The 17,209-nt window shown below is 51.4% G+C and overlaps 5 protein-coding genes across 5 annotated transcripts; 2 read left to right on the top strand and 3 right to left on the bottom strand.

Annotated features, from left to right (window-relative positions):
• Window positions 1-3,547: 3,547 nt before the first annotated feature.
• On the bottom strand, window positions 3,548-4,027 carry AKAW2_21300S (uncharacterized protein; the record flags this gene model as incomplete). Its single annotated transcript, XM_041686109.1, has 3 exons — window positions 3,548-3,705; window positions 3,791-3,850; window positions 3,928-4,027. The coding sequence occupies 3 exons, from the start codon at window positions 4,025-4,027 to the stop codon at window positions 3,548-3,550; spliced, it is 318 nt and encodes a 105-aa protein (XP_041540126.1).
• A 986-nt stretch (window positions 4,028-5,013) lies between these two features.
• Window positions 5,014-8,412, bottom strand: PIM1 (endopeptidase La; the record flags this gene model as incomplete). The annotated part of the gene is made up of 2 exons (XM_041686108.1): window positions 5,014-5,175; window positions 5,233-8,412. 2 exons carry the CDS (start codon window positions 8,410-8,412, stop codon window positions 5,014-5,016), a joined length of 3,342 nt encoding a protein of 1,113 aa, XP_041540125.1.
• A 488-nt stretch (window positions 8,413-8,900) lies between these two features.
• On the top strand, window positions 8,901-10,678 carry AKAW2_21298A (putative mitochondrial DnaJ chaperone (Mdj1); the record flags this gene model as incomplete). Its single annotated transcript, XM_041686107.1, has 3 exons — window positions 8,901-9,113; window positions 9,185-10,431; window positions 10,492-10,678. 3 exons carry the CDS (start codon window positions 8,901-8,903, stop codon window positions 10,676-10,678), a joined length of 1,647 nt encoding a protein of 548 aa, XP_041540124.1.
• Window positions 10,679-11,712: 1,034 nt separating this feature from the next.
• Window positions 11,713-14,841, top strand: bro1 (putative signal transduction protein BroA; the record flags this gene model as incomplete). Its single annotated transcript, XM_041686106.1, has 3 exons — window positions 11,713-11,990; window positions 12,070-13,666; window positions 13,723-14,841. The coding sequence occupies 3 exons, from the start codon at window positions 11,713-11,715 to the stop codon at window positions 14,839-14,841; spliced, it is 2,994 nt and encodes a 997-aa protein (XP_041540123.1).
• A 1,177-nt stretch (window positions 14,842-16,018) lies between these two features.
• Window positions 16,019-16,840, bottom strand: AKAW2_21296S (histone deacetylase complex subunit SAP30 Sin3-binding domain-containing protein; the record flags this gene model as incomplete). The annotated part of the gene is made up of 2 exons (XM_041686105.1): window positions 16,019-16,507; window positions 16,619-16,840. The coding sequence occupies 2 exons, from the start codon at window positions 16,838-16,840 to the stop codon at window positions 16,019-16,021; spliced, it is 711 nt and encodes a 236-aa protein (XP_041540122.1).
• Between the last annotated feature and the right edge of the window lie 369 nt (window positions 16,841-17,209).

Raw genomic sequence — 17,209 nt, 5'->3', positions numbered from 1 at the left:
AGCAGGGAATCGAAAGCAAAGAAAACAAAAAATGAGAAATTGTGCTGAAGTAGACCAATAAGCAATAAAAAATCAAGTTAACGAAAGAGAAAAATAAAAGGGAAAAAAAACTTTAAAATCGGATTCAATGATATAAATAAATAGAAATGAATCTCCCTGAAGAAGTCGGTGAGAACCCGAGTTTGTGTTGTCCAGGCACTGCTTTGCCCAGTCAAACCGAGTCCCACTGGGCGCACAGTGACGAGATGATGGTCGGGGATGTAATTTGATCTTGTTCTTATGACCTGGGGTAGTGGAGGTAATGGTGGTGGTGTTGGTGTTGTTGCTGTCGTTGTCAGGTTGCTACTAATGGGGATCAAAGGCAGAGGGAGTGACAATGCAGTGGGATAGAGAGGGCATAGAGAGACGCGCAGGACAAATAAGGATGACGAGGAGCAGAATACGACGAATGGGGGCGAAGATGAGTCGATAGTAGACCGACTAATTTGGTTGTAGGTGTCACCCGGCTGCAAGGCTGGTTGGGCTGAAGGAATAGGAAAGGAAAGGCCGAGGATTGGATTAGTATCGCAGCCAGTCGATTAGTTGATCCATAAATGGGGGTGGTAGAGAGGAAGAGGAGAGGAGAGGAGAGGAGACTAGTAGTTGTAAGAGGAGATGGTGAAAGAGGAGGCGAGGAAAGTGTTGGTTGAATTCACCACCCACGAGATGCAGTGATGGAGCAAGAGAGAGTGAGAGGGAGAGAAGATGTGAGAGGATGAAGATGGAATGAATAATAGCAAGCAAGTAATAGTTAGTTGTCACAAGAGAGAGTGTGTGTGTGCGTGAGAAAGAAAGAGGGAAAGAGATTGGCAGGACTGGGCCAGAATGGAACAGGCCCAATGGAAGACCGATGGAAGAAACGGCGAACGCACAATCGGATCCTTGCGTAGGAAAATAACCCTCAAACCAATGGAAATCTCAAACGGACTAAAGCACGAAGGATGATGCGAAAAACTACTAGATACTACTAAGTATGGAGGAGTCTAGTCAGTCTCTGGGCCATGGGCGAGACAGCGAATCTGGAACCGCAATCACAGCCGCCGTCTTTGAGCCAGTGGAGATGCACGGCGGCCTGACAGTGAGTGCCTGATGGATGGATGGGGATAGTAGTAGCAGTAGTAATTAAAGATGAGACGAGCATTGTTCCTAACTAACTAGTTACCTGTTGGTTAGTCAGTCAGTAGTATATTCCCGTTGGGAGATACAAAGTAGTAGTAGTTAGTAGATATTGGGGGAGTATGACTCCGATCGGGAATCAACCCTACTAAGAAACTCAAAAAGTAAGGAAATTCTTAGGAAATAACCGGAAACCGACTTGTAAATTAAAACTCTACAATAATCGCTATCTATCTGATTCCTCGGATAACGCCTTGATTTCTTCAAAGTCCACCGCAAGCAGGCTGGAGCACTACTCGATTCATCTCACGGCATCCACTACTGCAGACGCACAGCCCAACTTTCTTCTCGAAGCCTCCCCGTTCGTTCCTGTCTTCTTCCTCTCCCGATCCAACTGTTACTCCTACTGCTACTCTGGTATCCGACTTACTGAGCTGGTCGGGTTTTCGTCTCCGATCGTCCCCTAACTAACTCTCCTTCACTATCACCGAGGACGCCCCCCCTCTCTCTCCCCCCAGAATCCACCCATCACCTCATCATCACTAGGCTCTCCCAGAATGTAAATTTTCTGGTTTACCCGAGCGTATCGCTGGATCCGCAAACACAACAACACCACCAGGCAAGGCCACGCTGTACAAACATCTGTCTGCCAGGTCCACCCCCCTCTCCCGATCAAGTGCATAACCAGGTTGCTGCCATGGAGGAGGGGGTGCGAAAGACAAGGGAAGAGGGAGGAGAGGGGCGTGAGATGAAGTAGTACACCTGGATCCAATAATCCAACAAAGATAAGTAAACTGGTCCCTGGAAGACCCCATCCTTCGTTAATTGTTCATACTTCATCACGGCACCAAGACCCTCCGTCGGGTCCTCATAGATACTACTACCTATAGTTAGTTAGTAGGTACTAGCTAGCTATCCCCCCGCGGTTAAACTTTACTTTTTCAAAGTGATGCTCCCATTCAGATCGAAGGAACAACAACACCTCAGGATGATGCGGCCAATCATTATCCTCCACCTTGTAGCGTAGTAAAACATCCCCGTTATTCATTTTATTTCTCTTCTGTGCCAGTAACAGCATAGCTGCTATTCCTAGTACAGGTAGTAGCTATTGAGTACTAGTTGCTAAATAGACAAACCGTTGTTGTCGTGGTTGAGCCTGCTTTGAGAGAAGATGATGATGGCATGGGGACTGTATATGCAGGCCCGCTGCACTGCCTACTGACATGGTATGCATGTTCTTGTACAACTGTGTCAACGTTCAGTGTATACAACTAAAGGGATAGTCTGTCTGTTAGAGTAGGCCAAACATACCATCTGATAATATCATCGATGACCTCAGTGAACCTTAACATGATGACATTCAAGAACTAATTCTTGAGAAACTCTTCGCCCTTCATTACCACATTAAATGGGACATACATCATCGCCATCATCACTCCTACCACTCAGATTAATCTGGTCAAAAAGTCAGGTTAATAACCAGGCAACCAACCCATGCGGAGATTCCCGGATGGTATATAGCCAGGCAGTCCGAATGACACATTCCCGTCTTCATCCAGCCTGTCAGATCCGTTGTCGTGGTCTTTCTACCAACTAGCTCCCCCTGCTTGCATCCAATCCGGGGCAAAGCCTGGGGGACCCAGTAGTAGAGAGGGGGGCCTTGACGAGTCCGGACGGAAGTAGCAGTAGTGGTGAGTACTACTAGTAGTGACATGTAGGTCGGGTAGGAAGCTTACTCCTATAGGACGGATAAGGTTTCATGATCATTGGTGCGATATCTACAATCCTAGTCGTTAGTGGACGGTCTATGCATATGTGATAGTATGCGGTTAGTATTATCATCACGGATCAATATCTAGTTTTGGTTGTAATGTAGTTGTAGGTGATGGGGTTGGATATAGTAGGTTACACTAATAGATTCTAGGCCATGTCGGCCAAGGTTCTTCTCCAGTGAGGGTTAAGTGATTAGAATTGCCAGAATACTATCAATCAGGTGAAAAGCAAGCGTCGAGAATGCTAGAACTAGGCTCTCAAGTCTCCATAGTCCGTTCCTTATGTCGTCCCGCGCAGCAGGTGACAACAGATCAGTCCACGGTGACGATTGCCCTGTTCGGCAAACAACGACTCACAGGAAAGAAAACAAGAGTGGAGAATTGAAGTAACACAAAAGAAACAGAGGAGCCACTCAGTGTCAAAGACTAAGCTGAGAAAGATTGGCAGATATGAAAAGAAAGCACAACACCACCCAGGTAATAGCAACCATGTCGACTAACTAGAGCTTGCTTCTTCATCACCATCCATCAAGCACAAACTCATGATGCGCACCAGACAGCCAACCAAAAGTTAGGCCATCATCAGGCGTACTTGTCGACATGGTACATGCAATCCACACTTAAGGCCACTTTCCAGGTCCCATGCAGGCGCCCAGAACGCATGTATCAGTGTGGCAGCACTGAGAGCTATAACGGCAAACACGGCGATGACATCTCTTGTCCTTAATTTCGACCGTTTCACCGTCGTCTTCGTTGACCAATTCAGAATTGGTCTCGTCTGTGTTCAGAGGAAAAGAGAAGAGGTTAGTTTCTTGCATTGTCTACGGGGGAGGTCATGTTAACAGAGACAGAGAGGCACAAACCTTCATCACGAGTAGCAAGTTTGAAATCGTTCACGTCAAAGTCTTCAACATCGAACCAGGCTTTATGCAGAGAAAGTGTTGGTTAGCCATCTTGTCTTTCTGTGTGAATGACATAAGAAGAAAGGACAACTACATACTTCCATGAGTGCTGGTGACATCAGGAGCGACCTCAGGGACGGCCGCGGATGCCACGAAGGCAACAAGGAGGGTCAGAACGCAGAGTATATTGAACTGCATCGTGATTGACAATGAGGGCAGCGGTTGTTTTGTTTGGGGTGGTAACGAGAGATGCTGATCGACGATATGTGCGGAATATGTGAGTTACGAGAGAAGATGTGAGGGTATGTGAGGAACGGATATGAGAGGTGAGGAGAGTTAGAGAAGCGCAAGATGGGGCCTGCGAGACGCTTTATAGATTGAGAGAAAAGACGTCCCGTGACTTACGCCGCTGTGAATGAGATATCCTGCCTCTCCTTTAGCAAGCCGGACGCGTGAATGAGTGTTGAAACACAAATACTTCTCTCGCACTTCTTTCAATATTTGGAAGGTGAGGTAGAATCGTAGGAAACGGGAGAGACCAACTAAGATCGTGCGTCTCAGCCTCTCTAATATTCACCTTTGATTGCAGATGTCTTTGAGGTGAAGAGGCAATCCCTCTACCTAATATGGGCAGGAGTGTAGGTTTCAAGCCATAGTTTGGCTGCCTAGAAGGAGCAGAGCTTGGGCAAAATAGCCTCTATTACAAGAAACAAAGACAAAGCTTTGATATGTACATATACAAGATGTGATATTGTCCATTAGCAAGCCTGAAAACAGCGTCAGGAAGCACTGTAGTCAGAGCTCTATCCTCTTCCTCCAGACCGGCTTATTACATGATCCAACAATGATACACAGCCGGTCTTATGGACCATTCCAACCATCTTCTTTTCTCAGAGCGGAGTGAGTGCTAGGCTGCAGTATTGCCGTTCGTCGTATCAGGACTGCTAGAAAGCAGGTCGAGGCGAACGTCAACGTCAACGTGGTGTCGTGGTATGGCCCACAACTTGAAGCAACGGGTGAATCTAGAAACTAAACAAGAAAAAAGTGACGAGAAAATGAAGACAACTCCGAACCATGCTTTCCACAGGATAACGCCTTGCACGTGACCAGAAAGAAAATAAAACAATGCCCGGCGTGAGCTGGAGAACAGTATGTCATCAAGGCGTGAGGACTGGTGGCGTAATTCACTCGTCTTCCTCTACTTCGTTGGATTTCTTCTCAGGCTTCTCAGCCAGCTGCTTCTGCCAGATGTTATTGGCAGCACCTTTGTCCAAGTCGGTAAAGAGGATATCGAACACCTCCGAGTACCAGCCTACTGCATGGCCTTCGATGCCCTCCTTGATGTTCTGTGATTGTAAGTTAGCTTCTTATCCGGCACTCCCAAATAGTCATCCAACACTCACCTCAGGCAGCTCCAGCCAGTCGGACATGTTGTCCGCGGGGAAAATAATCTTCTTAGCACCAGCACGGCGAGCAGCAACGGTCTTCTCCCGCAAACCTCCAATGCGCAGGACCTTTCCGGTCACGGTCAGTTCTCCCGTCATAGCGATGGTTGGGTCGAGTGGGTGGTTCAAAGCCAAGGACAGCAGAGATGTTGCCATGGTAATACCAGCAGATGGGCCATCCTTCGGCACGGCACCCTCGGGGCAATGCATGTGCAGCTTAGCCTTCTCAAAAAATCGGTTCTCGGGGAACTGCTTCGCCATAACCGACTTGGCAAATGAGTAGGCGATTTGGCTAGATTCTTTCATCACGTTTTGCAGGTTACCGGTGATATCGATGCCCGGTCGGGACTGAGGCGTCAGGGCGTTCTCCAGGATTGATTCGACGTACAAGGCAGCACCTCCCATGCTAGTCCAGGCAAGTCCCATGGTCACACCAGGAGGGAAGGTGTCGTAGAGACGGTCAGCCGTGAAGATGGGGGGTCCAACATAGTCAGTAAGGCTGTCTTTGCCGATACTGAGCTGCACACTTTCTGGAACCTTCAGCGCAACGCGAGGCGTTTCCGTCGTGGACTTTTCCGGGTCGACAGGCGACTTTGAGTCGGGAGATTCAGTCTCCTTCTGTGACTCCTCTTGAACGGCCTTGCCCTCATCTGTCAGAGCCTTCTCTTCTGCGAGCACATCTTCGCCGAGATCCCGAACGATCTTGTATGCCGCCTTACGATAAACCTTCTCGATCTGCTTCTTCAGATTCCGAACACCACTTTCACGGCAGTAGGACTTGATGAGTTCCTCAACGGCCTCCTCCGTCAAGCTAACATCAACCTCCTTCAGACCGGTAAGCTCTCGAGCAGCAGGGGCGAGATACCGCTGAGCAATGGCCATCTTCTCATCGGCAACATACCCCGACAACTCGATGAGCTCCATGCGGTCGAGGAGTGGCCGAGGGATCGTGTCAGTCACGTTTGCTGTGCAAACAAAGAGAACCTTGGACAAATCCACCGGGACATCCATGTAGTGGTCCAGGAACGAAGAATTCTGTTCAGGATCAAGCAACTCAAGAAGCGCAGAAGACGGGTCTCCCTGGTGCCCGCGGCCGATCTTGTCGATTTCGTCGATCAAGATAAGGGGGTTCTCGGTCTGGCACTTCTTGAGGGCCTGGATGATGCGTCCAGGAAGAGCGCCTACATAGGTCCTACGGTGTCCCTTGATTTCGGCAACGTCGGTCAAGCCTCCAACTGAGAAGCGGTAATACTGTCTGTTCAGTGCCCGTGCGATGGACTTTCCAATACTGGTCTTTCCCACACCAGGCGGTCCGACCAGACAAAGGATCTTGCCCTCCACGGTACCACGGAGTTTGCCCACAGCAATGAACTCGAGAATACGGTCTTTGACATCCTTGAGACCATAGTGGTCTTCATCGAGAACCTTCACCGCATGCTGAATACCGAAGTTCTCCACGCTCTTTTGTCCCCAAGGGATCTGAGTAAGCCAGTCCAGATAGTTGCGGGTGACATTGAACTCAGAGGCAGCAGGCTCCAGGTGGGCCAGCTTGTTGAGTTCCTCGTCGAACACCTTCTTGACGGCGTCCGGCATAGCAAGCTTCTCTGCCTTTTCCTTGAACTTCTCGACCAACTTATCTTTGCCATCGGACTCGATGCCCAGCTCCCGTTTGATGCCCTTCATCTGTTCCATCAACCAGTATTCACGCTGTCGCTTCTGAATTTTAGCTTCCACGTCCTTAGAAATCTTGGATTGGAGTTGCGCGTTCATAAGTTCCTTCTTCAACACCACCAAGGCCTTAGGAAGTCGCTCCTCAATATTCATCAACTCCAAGACCTCTTGCATTTCGTTGAGCTCTCCTGCAGAGACGGCGGCGGCAAAGTCCGCCAGCTTGGCGGGCTCGTCGCTCAGATTGCCGGGGAACTGGTCGGTATAGAACGCAGAGATCTGGTCGCGGAACAACGGATTCAGGCTCGCGATTTCTTTGCAGACGTTGACAATTTCACTGGTGACGGCGCGGATGATAGCACTCTTCTTATCGTAAGGTTCCTCCGCAAGGTTCTCCACATTAACCAAGCTGACGGGATACTTTCGCAGGAAGGAGGTGGGTTCATAGTGGTCCTTGGGGGCGAGTTCGGCAGTGCCCTCCTCGAAACTGGCGACAACATCCCCACGGCGCTCTGATGTCTTCTCCTCGGTTGTACCAGCCTTGGCAGCATCGCTAGGCGGCAGCAGCGAAGAGACCTTGATACGACGGTGGGGATAAAGAACGGCGGTCACCCCACTCGCTTCGCCCCGGAGAGGGTACGCGGCCGTGATCTGAGCAAAGACACCAACATCATAGACATCATCCAAGTTCTCGATCACATCGCCATCTGCATTCTCATCCTTGAACAAGAAGGCACCAACGTATGGTTGTCCCCGCTTCATCATGTCTTGTATGGCGGCGGCTACATTCGGGTCTCGGATGGTGATTGCTTTGTAAAAGCCCGGGAATAACGGTCGCTTTGCGATCGGGATTGCCATCACCTGAGGATATACTTCGGGAACTGATGGCTTCTGCAAGGCCTTCTCGCCGGAGCCCTTCTTGCCCTTCTTACCGCCATCCTCGTTGCCACCATTATTCGCGCCACTAGGCCTCGAGTCGGAGCCACCATTGACAGGTATAGGGGATGGGGTATCAGATGAGTTCCCCTTGCCTTCTACTGCATTACCATCCTTCTTCGAGTCTTCCTCCAGGCCACGTTGCTCTTTGTCCGCGCCCGCTTTCTCCTTCCGCCGTGCAAAGCCCGATGTCGGAGCTCCGGATTCGTGTGACGATCCCTGCTTGCCAGAGGGATCAGCAGCCTTGCGTCGGGCGTCTGGAGCACGTTCAACATCCTTCTCCTCGTTTGCGTCTTTCTGCTCCTTCTGAGCAGGGTCGTCCTTTTCGTCGCCGGGTGGGGGCTTCTCTCTCCGCCGGATGGAGCTCGAGGAGAAGGCGCGGGAGGTCGGGAGGGAGCGGTGAAGTCGCGACGCATTTAGTATCGATCGGGCGGTGACATTGTATCTTGAGGGAGCAAGTAGAGGTCGAGGGATGAAGGGACGCGAGGCTTGTTGGAGCGCGGCTCTCCAGGGGAGAGTCTGGCCGCGGAGCATGCTAGTAGCTTTACTAATGTAGATGCGGATGAAACGAGGCGGCAAAGAAGCAGGTGAGTGGGAAGAAGAGGGGGTGGAGGATTGATATAATACAAGACAGTAGCTCGGAAGCTGACTGAGAGAGAGATCCCAACGAAGACAAAAGGAGAGGAAGGTGATGGCTCAATGGGCACAATGAGGTCGAGGGGGAGATCAGTTCACTTCGGTCAAGTCGGTCGAGTGCTTGATTACCGAAGCAGGCTTTCATCATCGCAGCCCACGGATTAATGATGCTCCGGTCGGGAAACTTTTTCGAGGCGAGCGACTCGAAGCTTCCAAGCGTCTTCCCCATCAGGAGGCGGTCGAGCGAGTCTCAAAACTAAAAGGTCACCGGCTTCTGCTCGAATCAGCTTCGTCGGTTTCCAATCTCGCTTCTCTGCCTTTCTCCTTCGTTCCCTCTCTCATCGTCTCTCTTTATCCTCCCGTTGGATGCTCCTCTGCTGCTCACGATGAGTGCTGCTTCCGCCGCAATGCCCAAAGCCGCGGCTATTCCCGCTCGTTTACTGCGGACTTCGCGACAATGCTCCAAGCAGAGCCCGGCCGCCAGTGTCCGATCAACCACCACCGTTCGGACTTATCATGTGTCGACTGCTTCTTCAACAAGCCAGCGCCTGCGGGATGGTGTTCGTAGCAAGAACAGTCCGGCATTCCTGTCGTCAAGGGTAGGTATCATCTACAATGTCCCATGGAGAGATTGTCCGGGCTGTGACTAAGTTCCCATTCCCGTCCGCAGGTTTTCCATACGACCGCTCCTCTTGGGGCCATGTCTGACCCGTATAAAGTTCTAGGAGTCGACAAAGGTGCTTCTGCAGGAGACATCAAGAAAGCTTACTATGGAATGGCCAAGAAATACCACCCGGATACCAACAAAGACCCTGGCGCCAAGGAAAAGTTTGCGGAAGCTCAGTCGGCCTACGAACTTCTGTCCGATCCGAAGAAGCGCGAGAATTTCGACCGGTTTGGCTCAGCTGCTTTCGACCAGAATGGCGGCTTCGATCCCAGTGGCGGTAACCCGTTTGCCGGCGCCGGTGGATTCCACGGCTTCGGTGGTGGATTTGGTGGTGGATTCCCTGGAGGAGGATTCTCGGGTGACATCAACTTCGAAGACTTGTTCGGCGCATTTACCGGCGGCGCTCGCCGTGCGGGTCGAGGACGCCGAAGCCCGTTCCAGGAGATCTTGGTTGGCGAAGATATCGAGGTTCAAACCAACATTTCTTTCATGGAAGCTGCGAAGGGTACCTCCAAGGATATCGTCATCACTCCTCTGAAAGAGTGTGGCACCTGTGACGGAGATGGACTGAAGAAGGGCGCCAAACGTTCGCAGTGCCGTCAGTGCAACGGTTCTGGCACTCGGGTACATTTCATGCAGGGAGGATTCCAAGTTGCAGCAACCTGCGATGCCTGTGGAGGTGCGGGAATGATTGTTCCCCGCGGATCCGAGTGTGGCTCGTGTAAAGGAAGTGGTGTGGTCAGAGATCGCAAGACCGTCCAGGTCGATATCCCCGGCGGTGTCGAGGATGGTATGCGTCTGAGAGTGTCCGGAGAAGGTGACGCCCCTCCTACAGGCACCGCGGCAGCCCCTGGCTCCCGTACACAGCGCGGTGACCTCTACGTCTCCATCCGGGTTTCCCCCGACCACCGCTTTAGCCGCTCCGGCTCCGATATTCTCTACACGGCCTCTATTCCCCTCACTACTGCTCTGCTTGGCGGTGAAGTGACCGTCCCGACTTTGGACGGCGAGGTCAAGGTCAAGGTTGGCACGGGCACTGGCACGGGTGACCGCATTACACTGTCTGGCATGGGTATGAAGAAACTCGGGGGCCGTTCTAGAGCCTTCACTCCTACGGGTGACTTGAAGGTGGAGTTCAAGGTTGCCATGCCGAAGTATTTGACTAGCAACCAGCGCACAATTCTCGAGGTTCTTGCAGATGAAATGGGTGACAAGACAGCCAGGCGCATCATGGACATCCCCAGGGATGGGTGAGTTTTGTAGCTACCCTGAGTTTAATTACTTCTACGGTGTTGCTGACAGGCAAGCAGATCTACTCCTGACTCCAGTTCCACCTCCGACTCCTCCAAAAACGAGGGATTCCTCAAATCGGCCTGGCACAAGCTCATGAACCACTCCAAGCAATCGGGATCGGAAGGCTCGGGTAGCGAGTCAGGCAAGAAGGACCGCGGCGACAGCAACAAATCCGACGACGAGAAGAAGTCCGGCTCCAGCTAAAAGGAGTTCCCCGACAAACATGTGTATAATCGACAAATTCTGGATACTCCTTCGAAACACCTTCGTTTCCTTACTGTGTAATTATGTTTACGGGAAAATATCATAGCGCCGGCGAGATTGGGGGTTTCTGGTGCCATTCTGCATGTTGGGATAATTCGATTCGCCTGTATCCGTTCAATTGATTCATTTGTGACGTTGGGTTGTTTATAGAGAGACTTACTCAGGATGATGTGTGTATGTATGTCGTGTACGATTAGAGTTAGCGCTCCAAGACATTCTCCTCTTCTCTTTCTAAAACAAGTAATCAATTCAGAGTTTCGATCGTCCAACTGTCCGGAGGAGTACAGGACATTGACTGGTGGAGATTTAAAATTGCAAGATGTGTCAGAGAGAGTAAGAGAGAAAGTATAGATTCAGGCATGCCACATTGCTGCCTTTTCTGGCCGTCACGGCCGGCGGTTAGAAAGCGTCCCATCACAGCACACTCCTCGCCCCCATCCGCAACTCGTCACAATCACCTTCAGTCAACCACCACCAACCACCGACCACCTCTCTCTCTACTCCACTCCACTCCTTTCTCCTTGATTCTATCACCCAGCAGGTGAGACCTGTCATTCGTCTTGGATTGTAGCCTGCCAGGTAAAGCCTAATCTCCTCCCCGAGCAACTAACACCACCCATTTCCCCCCCGCCTCCCTCGCTGGTCTTGTTGCTGGGCTCCCCACTTCCGTCATCATCGTCGAGCTAACGACGGAACTACTGTTAGGCTGCCTCGGGGACGACTAGACTTGCTAGCGACCCTGCGACTAATCTATCTATCGATCCTTACCACCACCGGCCACCACAATTCTCGCAGGGTTGAACGACTAAGCATCGCCTACCTTCGTTACCCCACAGTGTCATCCCCGAAAACCCTCCCCCTCGATCACTGCGACTTCGCCCTTGTCCGCCCTACTTTGACTTCCCTGCTCGACCTCGGGCCCGCTTGTCTCTCCGCCTTTGGATGGGAGCTCCCCGCTCCTCCCGAGCAACAAGATGGTTCAATCGCCTATGATCTCGTGTCCGCTCAAGCAGACCAACGAGATCGATTGGATTCGACCCCTCAAGGACTACATCCGTCAGAGCTACGGTGAAGACCCCGATCGCTACAGTTCAGAATGCGCGACCCTCAACCGCTTGCGCCAGGACATGAGGGGCGCGGGGAAGGATAGTGCGACAGGCCGCGACCTGTTGTATCGGTATTACGGACAGCTGGAACTTTTGGACCTGAGGTTTCCGGTCGATGAGAACCATATCAAGATCTCCTTCACTTGGTATCCTAACCCCTTGGTCTTCTCCTGTACCAGCCACGCCGTTCCAGCCAGTCTGCTAATGCTCCAATTCCTCGCATAGGTATGATGCCTTTACCCAGAAGCCTACTTCGCAATACTCGTTGGCGTTCGAGAAAGCATCGATTATCTTCAACATCTCCGCCGTTCTGTCATGCCATGCGGCAAACCAGAATCGCGCCGAAGATACCGGTCTCAAAACCGCGTATCACTCTTTCCAAGCATCTGCAGGCATGTTCACGTATATCAACGAGAATTTCCTCCACGCGCCGTCGACCGATTTGAACCGGGAAACTGTTAAGGCTCTGATCAACATCACCCTCGCACAAGGCCAAGAAGTATTCCTGGAGAAGCAGATCGCGGACAATAAGAAGGCCGGTCTACTCGCAAAACTTGCAAGTCAGTCCGCCTACCTGTACTCTCAGGCCGCTGAGGGAATGCAGGAGTTTGTAAAGGGAATCTTCGACAAAGTGTGGACAATCGTTGTGCAAGCCAAGGCGGCGCACATGGCCTCCGTAGCATCCTACTACCAAGCCTTGACGGACAGCGAAAGCGGATCACACGGTGTGGCCATTGCTCGGCTGCAGCTGGCAGAGAAGAACTCAACCGCAGCACTAGGATGGGCCAAGTCTTTCCCATCATCGGTTTCCCCGAATGCCAATTTGAGCTCCGAGTCGGGCACCAACCTCCTCGACATCATCAAGTATCATCTTGCCAATGTTCAAGCCAAGCTTACCGTATTTATGAAGGACAACGACTTCATCTATCACCAACCCATTCCCAGCGAGGCAGGTTTGTCAGCTGTTGCGAAGCTGCCTGCCGCAAAGGCAATTCCTGTCAGCGAGCTCTATCAAGGCCAGGATATCCAACGTATCATCGGCCCGGATATCTTCCAAAAACTGGTCCCGATGTCCGTTACGGAAACGGCCAGTCTCTACGATGAAGAGAAAGCCAAGCTGATCCGTGCGGAAACCGAGAAAGTTGAGACGGCGAATGGAGAAATGGCGGCCAGTCTTGATTATCTGAAACTTCCGGGTAGCTTGAATATCCTTAAAGGGGGGATGGACCAGGAGGTGACTGTGGATGATGAATTCCGACGATGGTGCCAGGAGCTTGCGGGTCATCAACCATTTATCAAGGCCTTCGATGGGCTACAGGATCGCAAAGTGGAGATTCTCGCGCAACTAGACCAGTGTTCTAAACAATTGGACCTGGAGGAGAGTGTATGCGAAAAGATGCGCTCCAAATACGGAGCGGATTGGAGTCAGCAGCCCAGCGCCAGGCTGAACACTACTCTACGGGGCGATATTCGAACTTATCGAGACACCATCAATGAAGCGAGTGCCAGCGACTCACAGCTACTGTCTACTCTGCGGCAATACGAGGCAGACTTCGATGAGATGCGATCTGCAGGTGAAACAGACGAAGCTGAAGTACTCTTCCAGCGTGCCATGATCAAAGCTGGCTCCAAGCAGGGCAAGGGTAAAAATGGGCTTGGTAGCCCGTACGCACCAACGGCGGAAGGAAGCTTGATTGATGATGTGTACGACGAAGGCAGCTCTTCGGTGTCAGAGCAAATCGCAAGAGTCGAAGCTATATTGAAGAAACTGAACCTGGTCAAGAGAGAACGGGCTCAGGTCTTGAAAGACTTGAAGGATAAGGTGCGTCTATGTGAAGGCTTCAACACATTGCTCCGCAAGACTAACGGCTCAAACAGGTCCACAACGACGACATCTCCAACGTTCTGATACTCAACAAGAAAACCATTTCTGGACAGGAGAGTCAGCTTTTCGAAGCGGAGCTGGAGAAATTCCGTCCGCACCAGAACCGACTCCTCCAGGCCAATCATAAGCAGGCTTCCCTGATGAAGGAGCTTACGAAGATATACGGTGATCTCCTGCAGGACAAACGAGTACGCGCCGAGCAATCAAAGTACGAAGCCATCACCCGTCAACGCAATACGGTGATGTCCCGATACAAGAAGATATACGATGCATTCAATGGTCTCCTGTCGGGTACGGCGCAAGCCCAGACCTTTTACAAGGAGATGACCGATACCGTAGACAGCCTGAAGAAGAACGTTGAGACCTTTATCAACAATCGGCGATCCGAAGGCGCCCAACTGCTAGGCCAAATCGAGCGGGAGAAGGCAAGCAATGCCACTGAGCAGGAAGACCGCGAACGGGAGAAGCTGCGACAGCTAATGGAGCGCCTGTCTACGGAACCCAAGACATCATCAACTCCTTCCTCCGCGACGACCGCGCCGTCCAAGGTCAAGTCCCCTCCTCCCGCCATTCAGACGCCCGCATATCCCAACCCCGCCATATCTTCACCGAAGATGTCCCCACGGTACCCTCCCAATGTTGGGGGACAGCCTCAGGGCATCCCTATCTCGCATTCACCTGCCCCCTACGGACAGTACATGGGCCACGCACCAGGTGTTTCCTACGTCCCAGGACAGACGTTCCAACAAGGCGCAGCAGCGCCTCTCTCAGAGGGCTACAACCCAATGGCCTACCCCGTCCCTCCGGCCGTCTCTCCCCCGCCAAACTTCTACACGTCCACCCCTACTCCATTCAGCTACGCCGGGCCCACTCCGCCAGCAGCGCCATCCTCCTTTATGCCCCAGGGTTACGTTCCGCCTCCTCCGCCGCCCCGTCCTCAGCAGACCAAATACCCCTCCACGACGGGGCCGTACCCAACGGGTCCTGGTGGCTACGCCCAGAGCAGACCCTACGGCACATCCCAGCACCACAAAGCTCCCTCGCAGTCCCAACCCCAATCTACATCTGCGTCTGGCAACGACCCCTGGGCTGGCCTGAATGCATGGAAATGAAACTAACTAATTACACATGCATGGCACGGGGTGAGATTCATGAGATGCTATGGAATGGAATAACAATGGAAAACAGGGGTAGGGAATCATGATATGAAAGTATGATAGACTTATTTATGGAATGGACACGTTTTTTTATGTTTATGTTTATGATGCATTTTGGCGTTTTCACCCCCGTCAACTCTCGCTTCTCTGAAACATTTGCTTTGCGCTTGTTAGTCGTCAATAGGTATTCCTCTCCTTCTTTTCTTCTTTCCTCGTTTTTTATTCATTGAGCTAGTTTTAGTGGTTTTATTTTATCCTTATTTTTACTGCTGTTGCTGCTGCTGCTACCTATCCTTCGTCTCTTGTTCTATGGTTCAGTTTTGGCCGGTGGAACAGTGGAGGTACCAAATGTCGAATGGAATGAAGTGAAATGTACATAGTGAGTATAAGTGAAGTGCAAAGAGACAGACAGGGGGAGAAGAAAATGCAATTGGATGAATAAGTTACTACTAGGTCATGCATGTCTTGCTAGTAGTTGGTATTACTTAGTAGTTGTCATTGATGGGGTAGTATGCGTACGGTTACCGACCTATATATATATAACCCAGGACGGGTGAAGACGGACTAGTACGAATATGAACCAGAGCAGGTATATTATTGCAATTAGTCTAGACATGAAGATAAAACGCCGATATATCCCATTTCCGAGTGATAATGTACAAGTATATGAGCCAGAGAAGGAAAGAGTAGTGCACTGATGGCGAGGGTCTAATGCGGCGCACAGGATAGCCAGCATGATAGGATCTTGGCTCAAGGGCAACAGACGGGAGAGTAGTGATCTATCTCGGCGGAGGTAGACCAGGATAACAAAGGAAACAGTGAAATGGAGTAAGAAAGAAGTACTTATCTGAACTAGCACCAATGGGTATCATGAAAAGGGTAAAGGAACTAGGATGCCCGGTGACCGGTGAAAAGAGAGAGGCATTCAAGGTGAAGAGTAGGGGGGGATTGAGGGCGTGGAGTCCCTGGAATAGATTCAATCCGGAGCCCGTAAAAAATTGTGCTCAAGATCAGAAGCACAATGAGCCGAGGTTATGCCCACGACATATCCGCAGGTTCGGGATGATTCTTTCCAAGATCAGAGGTAGGTAATAAGAGGGAAAGACGAGGTCATGGAAGAATGGTGCAGGAACTATGGCTGGAATCTGAGACGGAAGTGTCGTCCTCGTCCCTCTTCACGGACCTTGTACAGGAACCGCGCAATAGCCTCCTGTTCCGCAAGACCAGCGCTGTTGAAGTGTTTGCGCACTGTGACGGCAAGCTGGTTCTTGCACACCCTTTCCTGACCAATTATGTGATGCAGCGCACCCTTGACATCAATTGTATCTGGGCCTTTGTTTGACGGACGGTCTTTGTGTCTTGTGCTGACGCCATTCGGGGCGGAGGAATTGCTCTGCAGAGCTTTTCGGGATGTGGATGCGCTCGACTGGGAACCATTCGTCGTCTGGTCCTGGCGGGCTAGGTGTGCTCTCTGAGCGGCGATAGAAGTTGGTGATCGGAGTCCGATTCCACGGGAGAGTAGCAAGTGGGAGTATTCGCTGGAGAACGCGCTTGGGGTAGACAATTTGTAGGCATGTCGGTAGGAGTGGAGGAGTTCGAGGGGCATTTCGGACCAGGGGATCTACATCCAATCCATGTCAGATATGATACCACAGTATGCAGGGTAGTGGTATGGAGAATATAGTGAATGTATAGTCAAGAAAAGAGCGAGTTAACACCGATTGCAGCGTACCTTTGGTAGATTGTCCTGTTCGCCTCCAGCTGGAGCGCTGGTGACGTTTGCAGAACTCGCAGAGGCTTTTGCCTCGCGACTGTTCAATGCGGCCACTGCTGCAGCACCGCCAGCACCCTTACGAGACTTTCCCGTTGTCGTTTTATGCTCTCTTGCAGTGCTGGAGCCTTCAGAGCGAGAGTCATCCTGAGCGGCTGTCGTCCGCTGGCGCGGGGGAGCCATGGCCGTGAGAGATTGGAGAGAAAGAAAGAGGGAAAGGAGAGGGATGGTGGGAAAAGGGCAGCCGGGGCAATCGCAGCCCCGAACGATTGTGTTACAGGAAATGAATAGCCACCGGCAACAACTGAACGAACGGCTCTCAACAGCACAAGACTAATCGCAATGGTGAAAAAGCATGCCTGAATGACTTTTGCTTCGGCCGACGGGAGGCGGGCAGACGCGGCAGAATATTGAGGCGCGACATCATCGCGACCGCATCGGGTAATATTACCGAATATACTTTGAGAAGATAAGGAAGGAGACAAGAGGAATGGGGGTGGTTGGTATGAGATATGTCAGAAGGAAGAACTGACAGGTCATTGTTGATGTTTA

The sequence above is a fragment of the Aspergillus luchuensis genome, chromosome 2 (assembly GCF_016861625.1).
Source record: "Aspergillus luchuensis IFO 4308 DNA, chromosome 2, nearly complete sequence".
NCBI classification, from domain to species: Eukaryota; Fungi; Ascomycota; class Eurotiomycetes; order Eurotiales; family Aspergillaceae; genus Aspergillus; species Aspergillus luchuensis.
Note: the sequence above shows the minus strand (reverse complement) of the source record. Positions and strands in the feature narration are given on the sequence as shown.